General features: G+C 53.8%; 1 protein-coding gene across 1 annotated transcript in view; it reads right to left on the reverse strand.

Annotated features, from left to right (window-relative positions):
- Positions 1-21,374, reverse strand: part of SRCIN1 (SRC kinase signaling inhibitor 1) — a gene marked incomplete at its 3' end in the record, with an annotated part of 111,590 nt that overhangs the window by 20,445 nt on the left and 69,771 nt on the right. The window contains exons 4-8 of the mRNA XM_075584626.1: positions 16,909-16,932; positions 10,724-10,919; positions 9,472-9,670; positions 6,576-6,738; positions 2,199-3,031 (exon numbers count right to left, since the gene is read on the reverse strand). Coding sequence (XP_075440741.1) covers positions 2,199-3,031; positions 6,576-6,738; positions 9,472-9,670; positions 10,724-10,919; positions 16,909-16,932 — 1,415 coding nt within the window. The remainder of the gene's footprint in view (positions 1-2,198; positions 3,032-6,575; positions 6,739-9,471; positions 9,671-10,723; positions 10,920-16,908; positions 16,933-21,374) is intronic.

A 21,374-nucleotide genomic window follows, 5' to 3' on the forward strand; every position in this document is an offset into this window, starting at 1 on the left:
ATCTGTAACTGTTACATACGCCTATAATATATATTATCTGTAACTGTTACATACGCCTATAACATATATTATCTGTCACTGTTACATACGCCTATAACATATATTATCTGTAACTGTTACATACGCCCATAATATATATTATCTGTAACTGTTACATACGCCTATAACATATATTATCTGTAACTGTTACATATGCCTATAATATATATTATCTGTAACTGTTACATACGCCTATAATATATATTATCTGTAACTGTTACATACGCCTATAATATATATTATCTGTAACTGTTACATACGCCTATAACATATATTATCTGTCACTGTTACATACGCCTATAACATATATTATCTGTAACTGTTACATACGCCCATAATATATATTATCTGTAACTGTTACATACGCCCATAATATCTATTATCTGTAACTGTTACATACGCCTATAATATATATTATCTGTAACTGTTACATACGCCTATAATATATATTATCTGTAACTGTTACATACGCCTATAACATATATTATCTGTAACTGTTACATACGCCTATAATATATATTATCTGTAACTGTTACATACGCCTATAATATATATTATCTGTAACTGTTACATACGCCTATAATATATATTATCTGTAACTGTTACATACGCCTATAATATATATTACCTGTAACTGTTACATACGCCTATAATATATATTACCTGTAACTGTTACATACGCCTATAATATATATTATCTGTAACTGTTACATACGCCTATAACATATATTATCTGTAACTGTTACATATGCCTATAATATATATTATCTGTAACTGTTACATACGCCTATAATATATATTATCTGTAACTGTTACATACGCCTATAATATATATTATCTGTAACTGTTACATACGCCTATAATATATATTACCTGTAACTGTTACATACGCCTATAACATATATTATCTGTAACTGTTACATACGCCCATAATATATATTATCTGTAACTGTTACATACGCCTATAATATATATTATCTGTAACTGTTACATACGCCTATAATATATATTACCTGTAACTGTTACATACGCCTATAACATATATTATCTGTAACTGTTACATACGCCCATAATATATATTATCTGTAACTGTTACATACGCCTATAATATATATTATCTGTAACTGTTACATACGCCTATAATATATATTATCTGTAACTGTTACATACGCCTATAATATATATTATCTGTAACTGTTACATACGCCTATAATATATATTACCTGTAACTGTTACATACGCCTATAACATATATTATCTGTAACTGTTACATACGCCCATAATATATATTATCTGTAACTGTTACATACGCCTATAACATATATTATCTGTAACTGTTACATACGCCTATAACATATATTATCTGTAACTGTTACATACGCCTATAATATATATTATCTGTAACTGTTACATACGCCCATAATATATATTATCTGTAACTGTTACATACGCCTATAACATATATTATCTGTAACTGTTACATACGCCCATAATATATATTATCTGTAACTGTTACATACGCCTATAATATATATTATCTGTAACTGTTACATACGCCTATAATATATATTACCTGTAACTGTTACATACGCCTATAACATATATTATCTGTAACTGTTACATACGCCTATAACATACATTATCTGTAACTGTTACATACGCCTATAACATATATTATCTGTAACTGTTACATACGCCTATAACATACATTATCTGTAACTGTTACATACGCCTATAACATATATTATCTGTAACTGTTACATACGCCTATAACATACATTATCTGTAACTGTTACATACGCCTATAACATATATTATCTGTAACTGTTACATACGCCTATAACATACATTATCTGTAACTGTTACATAACGCTCAGTGTATTACTCCCTGGTAACACTTTTTATAAATAAATAAAATACATATTTTAGGCTTCATTTCCATTTTAACATTGGCAGCGGATTCAAAGTAAGGACCTTGGCAGCCCACGGATGCCCACAGTTCAGCCACGTTAGGACGCTGCATGCAAGATAAGACAGTAACAACGCCAAACCCCGTGGCGGAAAGTTCCAGAGTGGGACAATGTAACACGGACAGAACAGCGCAGCACCGCGCAGGAGAATAACGGCACAGTAACGCAGGGTTATACGTAAAGCCTCACCTCGTCTCCACGTCCTTCGTGGGCACCGGAGACGTGAACCCGGACAGCGGACGCTCGCCGGGGCCCGGGAATATCTCGTTGTTGCCCGAGGAGGAGCTGGGGTTCCTGGGCTTGTTGACGGGGCTGTCCATGAAGACGGAGGAGCAGGAGTCCTTGCGGAAGTTCTGCCGGACGGGGGAAGAGCGGCTGGAGGGTCCCGAGTACGGGCTGTGAGGGCTCTGACCCTGCTGGACGACGTCCACCATCCTCCCTTCCGACACCTTCTGCGGGGAGGACGGGGGGAGCCGGAAGCCCATCCCCGGGCCGTACGTGTCCGCGTACATCTGGGCGTTGGGCTTGTACATCCCGTCCTCCATCTCCGTCTGCAGAGCGGCGGCGGAGTACGTGCTGAGCGAGCGCACGGACCCCCTCTTGTAAAGCCCCCCGGCGTATGAGAAGGGGTCTCCCATCCCGGCCAGCGACTGCGTGGAGGCGATGCTGAGCCGCCCCTCGTGCATCATCCCGTAGGGGTCGGCGTACAGACCCTCGTTCTTCACCAGGACCACGTTCTTGTTGGAGAGGTCTTCGTCCGGCTTGACGTCCCGCCGCTCCAAGATGGCGCTGGGGCTGGGGGAGATCCCCTGGGCGGGGGGCAGGCCGGACACGCGCTCCCCGTGGTGCATGGGGCTGCCGGCGTAGGAGGGGGGGCGCCCGCCGCTGTAGGACATGCGGGAGCGGGCGGGAGACTGCAGGGCGGGGGGCGGCGATCCGGGGGCGAGGTGGGAGGAGGCGGGAGACATGGTGCTGAGACGCCGCGTCGGCGAGGAATCCCTCGAGGTATAAATCATTTCCCGCTGCGGGGGGGGAAGACAGAATCATTACCAGGAAGCACTGAGGTCAGTGTGCCCCGACTGGCACTATCACAGTTTTAATGGGCATGAAAACACAGGTTACATCACACGTTATAACGGCGTGCGGCTCGTCACAGCGCAGACACACACCATGCATACAAGGGCCGCGCTCCGCGCTCTCTCCCCGCCGCAGTAAGGCGCCCGGCTCCCAACTTATCTCACACCGCGGTATTTACCATGCTCATTACTCATGTGACCCGGTGCCCGCGATTTATTCGCAGGGTCCGCCTCCCACGCAGACAGCAGGACGCCACGGCTGAAGGTTTCGGGGCAATCCCTGTGTAGGCGACACACTAAATGTGCTTACACGCCTGTCCGCGCCTATATAACCCGTATAGAAACTGACGGCAGATACAGCTCAACCCCGTTATAGCGCGATCCGTTACAACGCGGATCCGCTTATAGCGCGCTGCCAGCGCGGCTCCCAATTTTCGTAATTATGAATACTTTACAACACGATTATTGGCGTCTTAAATACTTTATTGTACAACGCGTACAATTGTACATTATTTCTAACGCGATTCGCTTATAACGCGGTGTGAGTCTTTGGACCCCAAGCGCAGCGTTATAAGGGGGTTGAGCTGTACAAGCGTATTATTTAACCCGTGTCTACCATAAGCAGCCCACTATTTATTGTCTGTGTTTCCCCCACAACTGCTGCAGGGAGGCTGCGCCGTGCGTCCACTACTCTTTCAGTGAAGAAACACGTCCTCACATTTCCCTCCAGCGTGAGGCCGCGCCTCCTTCTCCGGGTCAATATTTCTCTCTTTAAGTCCCTACACTTATTCTTACCCGGGCACACGTACTCTACAGCCACGTGTTTGAGGATAGCCGTGTAAAGTGTGTGCAAGAGGCGGCTGGGAGGTGGATGTGGTTCAATCTCTTGCTTATCACGAGCACATACACCCCCCACGTCTCAGGCACACGCAGAGGAGTCTGGGCTGGGAACACATACACCCCCCACGTCTCAGGCACACGCAGAGGAGTCTGGGCTGGGAACACATACACTCCCCACGTCTCAGCACACGCAGAGGAGTCTGGGCTGGGAACACATACACCCGCACGTCTCAGGCACACGCAGAGGAGTCAGGGCTGGGAACACATACACCCGCACGTCTCAGGCACACGGAGAGGAGTCAGGGCTGGGAACACATACACCCCCACGTCTCAGGTACACGCAGAGGCTTCTGGGCTGGGAACACATACACCCCCCACGTCTCAGGCACACGCAGAGGAGTCAGGGCTGGGAACACATACACCCGTACGTCTCAGGCACACGCAGAGGATTCTGGGCCGGGAACACATACACCTCACGTCTCAGGCACACGCAGAGGATTCTGGGCCGGGAACACATACACCCCACACGTCTCAGGCACACGCAGAGGAGTCTGGGCTGGGAACACATACACCCGTACGTCTCAGGCACACGCAGAGGATTCTGGGCCGGGAACACATACACCTCACGTCTCAGGCACACGCAGAGGATTCTGGGCCGGGAACACATACACCCCACACGTCTCAGGCACACGCAGAGGAGTCTGGGCTGGGAACACATACACTCCCCACGTCTCAGGCACACGGAGAGGCTTCTGGGCCGGGAACACATACACCTCACGTCTCAGGCACACGCAGAGGAGTCTAGGCTGGGAACACATACACTCCCCACGTCTCAGGCACACGCAGAGGAGTCTGGGCTGGGAACACATACACCCCCCACGTCTCAGGCACACGCAGAGGAGTCTGGGCTGGGAACACATACACCCCTCACGTCTCAGGCACACACAGAGGAGTCTGGGCTGGGAACACATACACCCGCACGTCTCAGGCACACGCAGAGGATTCTGGGCTGGGAACACATACACCCCCACGTCTCAGGCACACGGAGAGGATTCTGGGCTGGGAACACATACACCCGCACGTCTCAGGCACACGCAGAGGAGTCTGGGCTGGGAACACATACACCCCCCACGTCTCAGGCACACGCAGAGGAGTCTGGGCTGGGAACACATACACCCGCACGTCTCAGGCACACACAGAGGAGTCTGGGCTGGGAACACATACACTCCCCACGTCTCAGGCACACGCAGAGGAGTCTGGGCTGGGAACACATACACCTCACGTCTCAGGCACACGCAGAGGAGTCTGGGCTGGGAACACATACACCCCTCACGTCTCAGGCACACACAGAGGAGTCTGGGCTGGGAACACATACACCCCCCACGTCTCAGGCACACGCAGAGGAGTCTGGGCTGGGAACACATACACCTCACGTCTCAGGCACACACAGAGGATTCTGAGCCGGGAACACATACACCCCCCACGTCTCAGGCACACGCAGAGGAGTCTGAGCCGAGAACACATACACCCCCATGTCTCAGGCACAGCAGAGGCTTCTGGGCTGGGAACACATACACATCACGTCTCAGGCACACGCAGAGGCTTCTGGGCTGGGAACACATACACCCCCATGTCTCAGGCACACGCAGAGGATTCTGGCCTGGGAACACATACACCCCCCACGTCTCAGGCACACGCAGAGGATTCTGGGCTGGGAACACATACACCCCTCACGTCTCAGGCACACGCAGAGGAGTCTGGGCCGGGAACACATACACCCCCCATGTCTCAGGCACACGCAGAGGATTCTGGGCCGGGAACACATACACCCCTCACGTCTCAGGCACACGCAGAGGCTTCTGGGCTGGGAACACATACACCCCCACGTCTCAGGCACACGCAGAGGAGTCTGGGCCGGGAACACATACACCCCTCACGTCTCAGGCACACGCAGAGGAGTCTGGGCCAGGAACACATACACCCCCCACGTCTCAGGCACACGCAGAGGATTCTGGGCCGGGAACACATACACCCCTCACGTCTCAGGCACACGCAGAGGATTCTGAGCCGGGAACACATACACCCCGCACGTCTCAGGCACACGCAGAGGATTCTGGGCTGGGAACACATACACCCCGCACGTCTCAGGCACACGCAGAGGCTTCTGGGCTGGGAACACATACACCCCTCACGTCTCAGGCACACGCAGAGGCTTCTGGGCTGGGAACACATACACCCCTCACGTCTCAGGCACACGCAGAGGATTCTGGGCTGGGAACACATACACGCCCACGTCTCAGGCACACGCAGAGGCTTCTGAGGCGGGAACACATACACCCCTCACGTCTCAGGCACACGCAGAGGAGTCTGGGCCAGGAACACATACACCCCCCACGTCTCAGGCACACGCAGAGGATTCTGGGCCGGGAACACATACACCCCTCACGTCTCAGGCACACGCAGAGGAGTCTGGGCCGGGAACACATACACCCCCACGTCTCAGGCACACGCAGAGGCTTCTGGGCTGGGAACACATACACCCCGCACGTCTCAGGCACACGCAGAGGATTCTGAGCCGGTAACACATACACCCCGCACGTCTCAGGCACACGCAGAGGCTTCTGGGCTGGGAGCAATCGCTGGCACCTACTTCCAGCTCCCAGCCCAGACCCAGCCACAGCCGGTGACAGCAGTCTGACCAGCGGCCTTTTCCGCTTACTCTCACGTCCCCGTTGGTGATGTGCTGCGCAGGGAATGAGGAATAAATCGGCTCCTTCCGATAGATCTTTATAATACTTCGGTCCTGGATGTCTCTGCAAGAAGGAGAAAAAAAATAACAATACTAACAAAGAGAGAGATGCATCGGTAGCACAGACACATCGAGGTCCCGCGAGAGGCGCCAGTAGCAGAGCCACATCGAGGTCCCGCGAGAGGCGCCAGTAGCAGAGCCACATCGAGGTCCTGTGCTGGGCGCCGGTAGCACAGACACATCGAGGTCCCGCGAGAGGCGCCAGTAGCAGAGCCACATCGAGGTCCCGCGTGGGCGCCAGTAGCACAGACACATCGAGGTCCTGTGCTGGGCGCCAGTAGCACAGACACATTGAGGTCCCGTGCTGGGCGCCAGTAGCACAGACACATTGAGGTCCCCTGCTGGGCGCCAGTAGCACAGACACATTGAGGTACCCTGCTGGGCGCCAGTAGCAGAGCCACATCAAGGTCCCGCGTGGGCGCCAGTAGCACAGACACATTGAGGTCCCGTGCTGGGCGCCAGTAGCAGAGTCACATTGAGGTCCCGCGAGAAGCGCCAGTAGCACAGACACATCGAGGTCCCGTGCTGGGCGCCAGTAGCACAGACACATTGAGGTCCCGTGCTGGGCGCCAGTAGCAGAGCCACATCGAGGTCCCGCGTGGGCACCAGTAGCACAGACATATTGAGGTCCCCTGCTGGGCGCCAGTAGCACAGACACATTGAGGTCCCCTGCTGGGCGCCAGTAGCACAGACACATTGAGGTCCCCTGCTGGGCGCCAGTAGCAGAGCCACATTGAGGTCCCGCGAGAGGCGCCAGTAGCACAGACACATTGAGGTCCCGTGCTGGGCGCCAGTAGCACAGACACATCGAGGTCCCGTGCTGGGCGCCAGTAGCAGAGCCACATTGAGGTCCCGTGCTGGGCGCCAGTAGCACAGACACATTGAGGTCCCGTGCTGGGCGCCAGTAGCAGAGCCACATTGAGGTCCCGCGCGGGGCGCTAGTAGCAGAGCCACATTGAGGTCCCGTGCTGGGCGCCAGTAGCACAGACACATCGAGGTCCCGTGCTGGGCGCCAGTAGCACAGACACATCGAGGTCCCGTGCTGGGCGCCAGTAGCAGAGCCACATTGAGGTCCCGTGCTGGGCGCCAGTAGCAGAGCCACATTGAGGTCCCGCGCGGGGCGCTAGTAGCAGAGCCACATTGAGGTCCCGTGCTGGGCGCCAGTAACACAGACACATTGAGGTCCCGTGCTGGGCGCCAGTAGCAGAGCCACATTGAGGTCCCGCGCGGGGCGCTAGTAGCACAGACACATTGAGGTCCCATGCTGGGCGCCAGTAGCAGAGCCACATCGAGGTCCCGTGCTGGGCGCCAGTAGCAGAGCCACATTGAGGTCCCGCGCGGGGCGCCAGTAGCAGAGCCACATTGAGGTCCCGTGCTGGGCGCCAGTAGCAGAGCCACATTGAGGTCCCGTGCTGGGTGCCAGTAGCAGAGCTACATTGAGGTCCCGTGCTGGGCGCCAGTAGCAGAGCCACATCGTGGTCCCGTGCTGGGCGCCAGTAGCAGAGCCACATTGAGGTCCCGTGCTGGGCGCCAGTAGCAGAGCCACATTGAGGTCCCGTGCTGGGCGCCAGTAGCACAGACACATCGAGGTCCCGTGCTGGGCGCCAGTAGCAGAGCCACATTGAGGTCCCGCGCGGGGCGCCAGTAGCAGAGCCACATTGAGGTCCCATGCTGGGCGCCAGTAGCAGAGCCACATTGAGGTCCCGTGCTGGTCGCCAGTAGCAGAGCCACACTGAGGTCCCGCGCGGGGCGCCAGTAGCAGAGCCACATTGAGGTCCCGTGCTGGGCGCCAGTTGCAGAGCCACATTGAGGTCCCATGCTGGGCGCCAGTAGCAGAGCCACATTGAGGTCCCGTGTTGGGTGCCAGTAGCAGAGCCACATTGAGGTCCCGTGCTGGGTGCCAGTAGCAGAGCCACATTGAGGTCCCATGCTGGGCGCCAGTAGCAGAGCCACATTGAGGTCCCGTGCTGGGCGCCAGTAGCAGAGCCACATTGAGGTCCCGTGCTGGGCGCCAGTAGCACAGACAGATCGAGGTCCCATGCTGGGCGCCAGTAGCAGAGCCACATTGAGGTCCCGTGCTGGGCGCTAGTAGCACAGACACATCGAGGTCCCATGCTGGGCGCCAGTAGCAGAGCCACATTGAGGTCCCGTGCTGGGCGCCAGTAGCAGAGCCACATTGAGGTCCCGTGCTGGGTGCCAGTAGCAGAGCCACATTGAGGTCCCATGCTGGGCGCCAGTAGCAGAGCCACATTGAGGTCCCGTGCTGGGCGCCAGTAGCAGAGCCACATTGAGGTCCCGTTCTGGGCGCCAGTAGCACAGACACATCGAGGTCCCATGCTGGGCGCCAGTAGCAGAGCCACATTGAGGTCCCGTGCTGGGCGCCAGAAGCACAGACACATCGAGGTCCCATGCTGGGCGCCAGCAGCAGAGCCACATTGAGGTCCCATGCTGGGCGCCAGTAGCAGAGCCACATTGAGGTCCCATGCTGGGCGCCAGTAGCAGAGCCACATTGAGGTCCCGTGCTGGGCGCCAGTAGCACAGACACATCGAGGTCCCGTACTGGGCGCCAGTAGCAGAGCCACATTGAGGTCCCATGTTGGGCGCCAGTAGCAGAGCCACATTGAGGTCCCATGTTGGGCGCCAGTAGCAAAGCCACATTGGGGCACCAGTTGGCACAGGGTGTCACTTTTACATCAATAGGTGTCACTTGCACATCTGGATAGTCAAACATTCCTACCTGACATCCTCCAGTTCGTAGAAGACGTTCCGGGACTCGTCCTTGATCAGGATGGCCGTGTTGTGGGATTTCAGCATCCCCATGGTGAGCTTCTGCGGAAATATGTGCACGATGAGTGCATGTAGCGTGTCCATGCTGCTGATCTCATGGGTGATGTGCACACGCCTCGTCTCATCCCCAAACTGCAGGAACAGGACACCTGGGGACAGAAGGAACACAGGTCACTGCCGTCCAAGGCAGCCACAAGGGAGTCATCCTTATAATATTATTTCCCATTCTATAAACTCAAGTGGAGTTTGTTGTGCAACGTACAGAAGTGGAAAGCATCTGTGCGGGTGGGGAGGGTTTATGCTTTCAAATGGGAACGCAGCTGGGCACATACCTGGGGAGCGGAACGCGGCTGGGCACATACCTGGGGAGCGGAACGCGGCTGGGCACATACCTGGGGAGCGGAACGCGGCTGGGCACATACCTGGGGAGCGGAACGCAGCTGGGCACATACCTGGGGACCGGAACGCAGCTGGGCACATACCTGGGGAGCGGAACGCGGCTGGGCACATACCTGGGGAGCGGAATGCGGCTGGGCACATACCTGGGGAGCGGAACGCAGCTGGGCACATACCAGGAGAGCGGAACGCGGCTGGACACATACCTGGGGAGCGGAACGCGGCTGGGCACATACCTGGGGAGCGGAAAGCGGCCGGGCACATACCTGGGGAGCGGAACGCGGCTGGGCACATACCTGGGGAGCGGAACGCAGCTGGGCACATACCTGGGGAGCGGAACGCGGCTGGGCACATACCTGGGCAGCGGAACGCGGCCGGGCATATACCTGGGCAGCGGAACGCGGCCGGGCACATACCAGGGGAGCGGAACGCAGCTGGGCACATACCTGGGCATCGGAACGCGGCCGGGCACATACCTGGGGAGCAGAACGCGGCCGGGCACATACCTGGGGAGCGGAACACAGCTGGGCACATACCTGGGCAGCGGAACGCGGACGGGCACATACCTGGGCAGCGGAACGCGGACGGGCACATACCTGGGCAGCGGAACACAGCTGGGCACATACCTGGGCAGCGGAACGCGGACGGGCACATACCTGGGCAGCGGAACGCGGACGGGCACATACCTGGGCAGCGGAACGCGGACGGGCACATACCTGGGCAGCGGAACGCGGACGGGCACATACCTGGGCAGCGGAACGCGGCCGGGCACATACCTGGGCAGCGGAACGCGGACGGGCACATACCTGGGGAGCGCAGCTTGGTTTGGCTTGTGGAGCGGGACAGGGGCAGGCTCTGCCGGAAACGATTCATCCTGTTGAACCCCAGCGGCAGCTCAGCTTCGGACATGGTCTCCAGGGATTCGGCTGAGGCGAAGGACAGTTTGGCCGCCTGATCGGCCAGGCCCGGCTGCGAGTTCTGTGTGTGCCGCGAGCTCCTCGTCTGAAAATCAGGAAGACCGGGGTAGCTGTGAATTTCTCACCCTGACATAACGGGCGTGACTGCTAACCCGAGCCTGGTCAGGAGCTGGGAAAGAGGACACCCCATACCCCACCGCCTAGCGCCCGGGGACCCCAGCAGGAAGTCAGCGAACGTGCTTAATGGGGGCTAATCTATTCTTCAAGGACATAGAAAACTATTTTTGCCATATCTTTTCATTTAATAATAATAAAAACATTTTTTTAATTGTAGGAGGAGTTAGGGGGGAGTTACATGGGGCACAGATTATAATGAGATGTATCACATTCTGCGTCTCTGCCCCAGCATGCACCTTGGGGAGAGTCAGTAGGAGGAGTTGGGGGAGTTACATGGGGCACAGATTATAATGAGATGTATCACATTCTGTGTCTCTGTCCCAGCATGCACCTTGGGGAGAGTCAGTAGGAGGAGATACATGGTGCACAGATTATAATGGGATGCATCACATTCTGCGTCTCTGCCCCAGCTTGCACCTTGGGGAGAGTCAGTAGGAGGAGTTGGGGGGAGTTACATGGGGCACAGATTATAATGAGATGTATCACATTCTGCGTCTCTGTCCCAGCTTGCACCTTGGGGAGCGTCAGTAGGAGGAGTTGGGGGGAGTTACATGGGGCACAGATTATAATGAGATGTATCACATTCTGCGTCTCTGCCCCAGCATGCACCTTGGGGAGAGTCAGTAGGAGGAGTTGGGGGGGAGTTACATGTTGCACAGATTATAATGAGATGTATCACATTCTGTGTCTCTGCCCCTGCTTGCACCTTGGGGAGAGTCAGTAGGAGGAGTTGGGGGGAGTTACATGGGGCACAGATTATAATGAGATGTATCACATTCTGTGTCTCTGCCCCAGCTTGCACCTTGGGGAGAGTCAGTAGGAGAAGTTGGGGGAGTTACATGGGGCACAGATTATAATGAGATGTATCACATTCTGTGTCTCTGTCCCAGAATGCACCTTGGGGAGAGTCAGTAGGAGGAGTTGGGGGGAGTTACATGGGCACCGATTATAATGAGATGTATCACATTCTGCGTCTCTGCCCCAGCTTGCACCTTGGGGAGAGTCAGTAGGAGGAGTTGGGGGGAGTTACATGGTGCACAGATTATAATGAGATGTATCACATTCTGCGTCTCTGCCCCAGCATGCACCTTGGGGAGAGTCAGTAGGAGGAGTTGGGGGGAGTTACATGGGGCACAGATTATAATGAGATGTATCACATTCTGCGTCTCTGTCCCAGCTTGCACCTTGGGGAGAGTCAGTAGGAGGAGTTGGGGGGGAGTTACATGTTGCACAGATTATAATGAGATGTATCACATTCTGTGTCTCTGCCCCAGCTTGCACCTTGGGGAGAGTCAGTAGGAGGAGTTGGGGGAGTTACATGGTGCACAGATTATAATGAGATGTATCACATTCTGCGTCTCTGTCCCAGCTTGCACCTTGGGGAGAGTCAGTAGGAGGAGTTGGGGGAGTTACATGGGGCACAGATTATAATGAGATGTATCACATTCTGCGTCTCTGTCCCAGCTTGCACCTTGGGGAGAGTCAGTAGGAGGAGTTGGTGGGAGTTACATGGGGCACAGATTATAATGAGATGTATCACATTCTGCGTCTCTGCCCCAGCTTGCACCTTGGGGAGAGTCAGTAGGAGGAGTTGGGGGGAGTTACATGGGGCACAGATTATAATGAGATCTATCACATTCTGTGTCTCTGCCCCAGCTTGCACCTTGGGGAGAGTCAGTAGGAGAAGTTGGGGGAGTTACATGGGGCACAGATTATAATGAGATGTATCACATTCTGTCTCTGTCCCAGAATGCACCTTGGGGAGAGTCAGTAGGAGGAGTTGGGGGGAGTTACATGGGCACCGATTATAATGAGATGTATCACATTCTGCGTCTCTGCCCCAGTTTGCACCTTGGGGAGAGTCAGTAGGAGGAGTTGGGGGAGTTACATGGGGCACAGATTATAATGAGATGTATCACATTCTGCGTCTCTGCCCCAGCATGCACCTTGGGGAGAGTCAGTAGGAGAAGTTGGGGGGAGTTACATGGGGCACAGATTATAATGAGATGTATCACATTCTGCGTCTCTGCCCCAGCATGCACCTTGGGGAGAGTCAGTAGGAGGAGTTGGGGGAGTTACATGGTGCACAGATTATAATGAGATGTATCACATTCTGCGTCTCTGCCCCAGCTTGCACCTTGGGGAGAGTCAGTAGGAGGAGTTGGGGGGAGTTACATGGGGCACAGATTATAATGAGATGTATCACATTCTGCGTCTCTGCCCCAGCCTGCACCTTGGGGGGAGTCAGTAGGAGGAGTTGGGGGAGTTACATGGGGCACAGATTATAATGAGATGTATCACATTCTGCATCTCTGTCCCAGCATGCACCTTGGGGAGAGTCAGTAGGAGGAGTTGGGGGGGAGTTACATGGTGCACAGATTGTAATGAGATGTATCACATTCTGCGTCTCTGTCCCAGCATGCACCTTGGGGAGAGTCAGTAGGAGGAGTTGGGGGAGTTACATGGTGCACAGATTATAATGAGATGTATCACATTCTGTGTCTCTGTCCCAGCTTGCACCTTGGGGGTTATCAGTAGGAGGAGTTGGGGAGAGTTACATGGTGCACAGATTATAATGAGATGTATCACATTCTGCGTCTCTGTCCCAGCTTGCACCTTGGGGAGAGTCAGTAGGAGAAGTTGGGGGGAGTTACATGGGGCACAGATTATAATGAGATGTATCACATTCCCTCCTTACATCTCACCCTAATATCTCACTATACCCCCCTCTGCCCCTCCTTACATCTCACCCTAATATCTCACTATACCCCCCTCTGCCCCTCCTTACATCTCACCCTAATATCTCACTATAGCCTCCTCTGTCCCGCCTTACATCTCACCCTAATATCTCACTATAGCCTCCTCTGTCCCGCCTTAAATCTCACCCTAATTTCTCACTATACCCCCCTCTGCCCCTCCTTACATCTCCCCCTAATATCTCACTATACCCCCCTCTGCCCCTCCTTACATCTCACCCTAATATCTCACTATACCCCCCTCTGCCCCTCCTTACATCTCACCCTAATATCTCACTATACCCCCCTCTGCCCCTCCTTACATCTCACCCTAATATCTCACTATACCCCCCTCTGCCCCTCCTTACATCTCACCCTAATATCTCACTATACCCCCCTCTGCCCCTCCTTACATCTCCCCCTAATATCTCACTATACCCCCCTCTGTCCCGCCTTAAATCTCACCCTAATTTCTCACTATACCCCCCTCTGCCCCTCCTTACATCTCCCCCTAATATCTCACTATACCCCCCTCTGCCCCTCCTTACATCTCACCCTAATATCTCACTATACCCCCCTCTGCCCCTCCTTACATCTCACCCTAATATCTCACTATAGCCTCCTCTGCACCTCCTTACATCTCACCCTAATATCTCACTATACCCTCCTCTGCCCCTCCTTACATCTCACCCTAATATCTCACTATACCCTCCTCTGTCCCGCCTTACATCTCACCCTAATATCTCACTATAGCCTCCTCTGTCCCGCCTTACATCTCACCCTAATATCTCACTATATCCTCCTCTGTCCCGCCTTACATCTCACCCTAATATCTCACTATACCCCCCTCTGCCCCTCCTTACATCTCCCCCTAATATCTCACTAGAGCCGCCTCTGCCCCCCCCCTTACATCTCACTATACCCTCCTCTGCCCCCCCCTTACATCTCAGCCCTAATTTCTCACTATACAATCCTCTGCCCCTCCTTACATCTCCCCCTAATATCTCACTATACCCTCCTCTGCCCCTCCTTACATCTCACCCGTAATATCTCACTATACCCTCCTCTGCCCCTCCTTACATCTCCCCCTAATATCTCACTATACCCTCCTCTGCCCCTCCTTACATCTCACTCTAATATCTCACTATACCCTCCTCTGCCCCTCCTTATATCTCACCCTAATATCTCACTATACCCTCCTCTGTCCCGCCTTACATCTCACCCTAATATCTCACTATACCCTCCTCTGCCCCTCCTTACATCTCACCCTAATATCTCACTATACCCTCCTCTGCCCCTCCTTACATCTCACCCTTATATCTCACTATACCCTCCTCTGTCCCTCCTTACATCTCACCCTAATATCTCACTATACCCTCCTCTGCCCCTCCTTACATCTCACCCTTATATCTCACTATACCCTCCTCTGCCCCTCCTTACATCTCACCCTAATATCTCACTATACATTCCTCTGCCCCTCCTTACATATCACCCTAATATCTCACTATACCCTCCTCTGCCCCTCCTTACATATCACCCTAATATCTCACTATACCCTCCTCTGCCCCTCCTTACATATCACCCTAATATCTCACTATACCCCCCTCTGCCCCTCCTTACATCTCAGCCCTAATTTCTCGTTATGCACCATCCCCACTCTTGCGTTCTGCTCAAGGATGTCTTCTCTCTCCCCCTTTGTATCTAAAGCCCTCTCCCGCCTTAAACCTCTCTCACCAACTGCCCCGCACCTCTGGAATGCCCTTCCCCTCAATACCCGACTAGCACCCTCTCTATCCCCCTATCTTACAACCCACCGCAGTAATGCAGCATAAGGGTAGCTCCGCTGGCCCATACCTCGCCTGTGGCCCCCTGCAGACGCACTGACCAGCACACCCTCCTCCTGTCTCTGTACGTTCTTACCACTTAGAGTGTGAGCTCTGCGGGGCAGGGGCTCCTCCTCCTTTTGTGTTGGCGATTATTCCCATTCTGTGCTATATTACTATACACCGCGTGTCCGCCATATAAATAAACATATACATACGAGTCTCCCTCAATGTCTGTGCTGGGCGAGCTCTGACAAATCCCCAAGCACTCGCTCTCCCCCCGCGCTCACCGCTCTCTCCCCGCGCTCTCTCCCCCCCCCCCCTCTGCTACTGTTTGCAAAGCTGACAGCTGCGTGTTTACTCACATCATCCTGCGACTAGTAACCAAGTAACCGGCAGCTCACAACACAGGCGCGCGCTTCACTCCCCAAATCCCCAAGCACACACCTCCCCGGCACTCTCCGCCGCTCAGTAACCAGCAAGTCTTTCATTCGACCGCAGGAAAACCGCGTCCTGCTCAGCGGCCCGGCGGAGGTCCAACCAGAACAGAACCAAGCACTGGATCTGTGCGCGCTTAACCCAGAGACACTGTCAGTCCAGTGTATCAATCACAAAGTCGCTTGTGATGCAAATACTGATACACAACACATACAAACCCCGCGGTGTGAGCACCGGTCACGCGCCTCCAGCTGCGTTTATTGCGCGTCCTGCGCGCCTGTCGCCCGAGCGACGTGTGCTCTTTTTTGATGGAGGCGTGGCGCAGGCGTCACCAAGCTGGTACGCCCCCCCCGCGTTGGCTGAACCGCTCGCGTGACGCGGGCCGTGACACGAAAAAAACAAAAAAAAAAAAATGATTTGGTCTTTTCAAAAACCTGCCGCGCGGTCACGCCTCATCGCGTGCGGGCAAGCGCGCACTGCGGCCGGACCGATAAGAGCTGCCGCAGTTTGCTCGCGCGGCGCACTTACTAGAATCGCCGCCGCGGACAGGTCTGCAAGCCCTTCCCCATTATCTCTTAGCGTACACGGAAAGGGATTCTGGGTAACGACGTGCAGATGAGAACTCACAGCGCCACCTTTTGCTTCTCGGGAACGCGGCCACGCCAAGAACACAGACGCGGCCTCGCAGAAAACATCAGCAAATATGGATCATCCCCCTATAAAAGCCTCGGGTGACAGGGAAGTGAAGGGGTTAACGCCGCTATCCGGCTATAATGCACAAACAAGAGCCCCCCCCCCCACGCCCCTCGGGAGGGAGAACCCCACAGGACAGACGCAACTCGCACGCAGTGTGACAAGCGCATGCACCCAGCGCAAGGCGTGCGGGAGGACGGATACTGACCTTAAAGCTCCAGTAGTTTGGTTGCTAATAAAAATCACAAAAGAAAATGCCATTAAGATCCGGTGTTTGAAAAACAAATAAAAGGGGCGTGTGGTGGGGTTCCCGATCCCCTTATTATTCTGCGTGTTCGGGGTACGCCCCACCTGGGGAACCGCGAGGAAATATTCTGCACGGATACATCCAGATATATATATATATACTGTATATATAATATATATAACAAAGAAAGGGCCCCCAGCACTCTCCAGATAAAAAAAAAAAGAGACCGTGCAGAGTTACAGAGGTGACAGGGATGAGGTGACAGAGATGAGGTGACAGAGATGAGGTGACAGGGATGAGGGGACAGTCCCAGCAGAAGATGCTGTGGGACAGAGACGGTGCATAGTTACAGAGGTGACAGGGATGAGGGGACAGTCCCAGCAGAAGGTGCTGTGAGACAGAGATGGTGCATAGTTACAGAGGTGACAGGGATGAGGGGACAGAGATGAGGGGACAGTCCCAGCAGAAGGTGCTGTGGGACAGAGACGGTGCATAGTTACAGAGGTGACAGGGATGAGGGGACAGAGATGAGGTGACAGGGATGAGGGGACAGTCCCAGCAGAAGATGCTGTGGGACAGAGACGGTGCATAGTTATAGAGGTGACAGAGATGAGGGGACAGTCCCAGCAGAAGATGATGTGGGACAGAGACGGGGCATAGTTACAGAGGTGACAGAGATGAGGGGACAGTCCCAGCAGAAGATGATGTGGGACAGAGACGGGGCATAGTTACAGAGGTGACAGGGATGAGGGGACAGAGATGAGGGGACAGTCCCAGCAGAAGATGCTGCGGGACAGAGACAGGGCATAGTTACAGAGGTGACAGAGATGAGGGGACAGTCCCAGCAGAAGATGATGTGGGACAGAGACGGGGCATAGTTACAGAGGTGACAGAGATGAGGGGACAGTCCCAGCAGAAGATGATGTGGGACAGAGACGGGGCATAGTTACAGAGGTGACAGGGATGAGGGGACAGAGATGAGGTGACAGGGATGAGGTGACAGAGATGAGGGGACAGTCCCAGCAGAAGATGCTGTGGGACAGAGACGGTGCATAGTTACAGAGGTGACAGAGATGAGGGGACAGTCCCAGCAGAAGATGATGTGGGACAGAGACGGGGCATAGTTACAGAGGTGACAGGGATGAGGGGACAGAGATGAGGTGACAGGGATGAGGTGACAGAGATGAGGGGACAGTCCCAGCAGAAGATGCTGCGGGACAGAGACGGGGCATAGTTACAGAGGTGACAGAGATGAGGGGACAGTCCCAGCAGAAGATGATGTGGGACAGAGACGGGGCATAGTTACAGAGGTGACAGGGATGAGGGGACAGAGATGAGGTGACAGGGATGAGGGGACAGTCCCAGCAGAAGATGCTGTGGGACAGAGACGGTGCATAGTTACAGAGGTGACAGAGATGAGGTGACAGAGATGAGGGGACAGTCCCAGCAGAAGATGCTGTGGGACAGAGACGGTGCATAGTTACAGAGGTGACAGAGATTAGGGGACAGTCCCAGCAGAAGATGCTGTGGGACAGAGACGGTGCTTAGTTACAGAGGTGACAGAGATGAGGGGACAGAGATGAGGGGACAGTCCCAGCAGAGGATGCTGTGGGACAGAGACGGGGCATAGTTACAGAGGTGACAGGGATGAGGGGACAGGGATGAGGGGACAGTCCCAGCAGAGGATGCTGTGAGACAGAGACGGGGCATAGTTACAGAGGTGACAGAGATGAGGTGACAGGGATGAGGGGACAGTCCCAGCAGAGGATGCTGTGAGACAGAGACGGTGCATAGTTACAGAGGTGACAGAGATGAGGGGACAGAGATGAGGGGACAGTCCCAGCAGAGGATGCTGTGGGACAGAGACGGTGCATAGTTACAGAGGTGACAGAGATGAGGTGACAGAGATGAGGGGACAGTCCCAGCAGAAGATGCTGTGGGACAGAGACGGTGCATAGTTACAGAGGTGACAGGGATGAGGGGACAGTCCCAGCAGAGGATGCTGTGGGACAGAGACGGTGCATAGTTACAGAGGTGACAGAGATGAGGGGACAGTCCCAGCAGAAGATGCTGTGGGACAGAGACGGGGCATAGTTACAGAGGTGACAGGGATGAGGTGACAGAGATGAGGGGACAGTCCCAGCAGAGGATGCTGTGGGACAGAGACGGGGCATAGTTACAGAGGGGACAGAGATGAGGGGACAGTCCCAGCAGAGGATGCTGTGGGACAGAGACGGGGCATAGTTACAGAGGTGACAGAGATGAGGTGACAGGGATGAGGGGACAGTCCCAGCAGAGGATGCTGTGGGACAGAGACGGTGCATAGTTACAGAGGTGACAGAGATGAGGGGACAGTCCCAGCAGAAGATGCTGTGGGACAGAGACGGTGCATAGTTACAGAGGTGACAGAGATGAGGGGACAGAGATGAGGGGACAGTCCCAGCAGAGGATGCTGTGGGACAGAGACGGTGCATAGTTACAGAGGTGACAGAGATTAGGGGACAGTCCCAGCAGAAGATGCTGTGGGACAGAGACGGTGCATAGTTACAGAGGTGACAGGGATGAGGGGACAGTCCAAGCAGAAGATGCTGTGGGACAGAGACGGTGCATAGTTACAGAGGTGACAGGGATGAGGGGACAGTCCAAGCAGAAGATGCTGTGGGACAGAGACGGTGCATAGTTACAGAGGTGACAGGGATGAGGGGACAGGGATGAGGGGACAGTCCCAGCAGAGGATGCTGTGAGACAGAGACGGGGCATAGTTACAGAGGTGACAGAGATGAGGGGACAGGGATGAGGGGACAGTCCCAGCAGAGGATGCTGTGGGACAGAGACGGGGCATAGTTACAGAGGTGACAGAGATGAGGTGACAGGGATGAGGGGACAGTCCCAGCAGAGGATGCTGTGGGACAGAGACGGTGCATAGTTACAGAGGTGACAGGGATGAGGGGACAGTCCCAGCAGAAGATGCTGTGGGACAGAGACGGTGCATAGTTACAGAGGTGACAGGGATGAGGGGACAGTCCCAGCAGAGGATGCTGTGAAACAGAGACGGGGCATAGTTACAGAGGTGACAGAGATGAGGGGACAGGGATGAGGGGACAGTCCCAGCAGAGGATGCTGTGGGACAGAGACGGGGCATAGTTACAGAGGTGACAGAGATGAGGTGACAGGGATGAGGGGACAGTCCCAGCAGAGGATGCTGTGAGACAGAGACGGTGCATAGTTACAGAGGTGACAGAGATGAGGGGACAGAGATGAGGGGACAGTCCCAGCAGAGGATGCTGTGGGACAGAGACGGTGCTTAGTTACAGAGGTGACAGGGATGAGGGGACAGTCCCAGCAGAGGATGCTGTGAGACAGAGACGGTGCATAGTTACAGAGGTGACAGGGATGAGGGGACAGAGATGAGGGGACAGTCCCAGCAGAGGATGCTGTAGGACAGAGACGGTGCATAGTTACAGAGGTGACAGGGATGAGGGGACAGTCCCAGCAGAGGATGCTGTGAGACAGAGACGGTGCATAGTTACAGAGGTGACAGGGATGAGGGGACAGAGACGGGGCATAGTTACAGAGTTACCTCCTATAACGTTTGAGGAATATATTGTAGTGTTTAATAAGAATATTCTATATTCTGCAGATAGGTTTACGTCTGACACAACTAACACCCCCTAAGCCGCGGTCTCACGACGCTAGCACCCAGCTGCCACCCCGCAGATTCACACCGGGGCACCTTACAGATACATTACTCCAACGCCCACGTGAGAGATAAACACGTATACAGTCATTAACGTAATGTACACTTACTCACACAATGCGCACTTACTCACACAATGCGCACTTACTCACACAATGCGCACTTACTCACACAATGCGCACTTACTCACACAATGCGCACTTACTCACACAATGCGCACTTACTCACACAATGCACACTTACTCACACAATGCGCACTTACTCACACAATGCGCACTTACTCACACAATGCGCACTTACTCACACAATGCGCACTTACTCACACAATGCGCACTTACTCACACAATGCGCACTTACTCACACAATGCACACTTACTCACACAATGCACACTTACTCACACAATGCACACTTACTCACACAATGCACACGTAATCACACAATGCCCACTTACTCACACAATGCGCACTTACTCACACAATGCACACTTACTCACACAATGCACACGTAATCACACAATGCACACTTACTCACACAATGCACACTTACTCACACAATGCACACGTAATCACACAATGTACACTTACTCACACAATGCACACTTACTCACACAATGTACACTTACTCACACAATGCACACTTACTCACACAATGCACACTTACTCACACAATGCACACTTACTCACACAATGCACACGTAATCACACAATGTACACTTACTCACACAATGCA

This window comes from Ascaphus truei, unplaced genomic scaffold (assembly GCF_040206685.1).
Source record: "Ascaphus truei isolate aAscTru1 unplaced genomic scaffold, aAscTru1.hap1 HAP1_SCAFFOLD_687, whole genome shotgun sequence".
Lineage (NCBI taxonomy): Eukaryota > Metazoa > Chordata > Amphibia > Anura > Ascaphidae > Ascaphus > Ascaphus truei.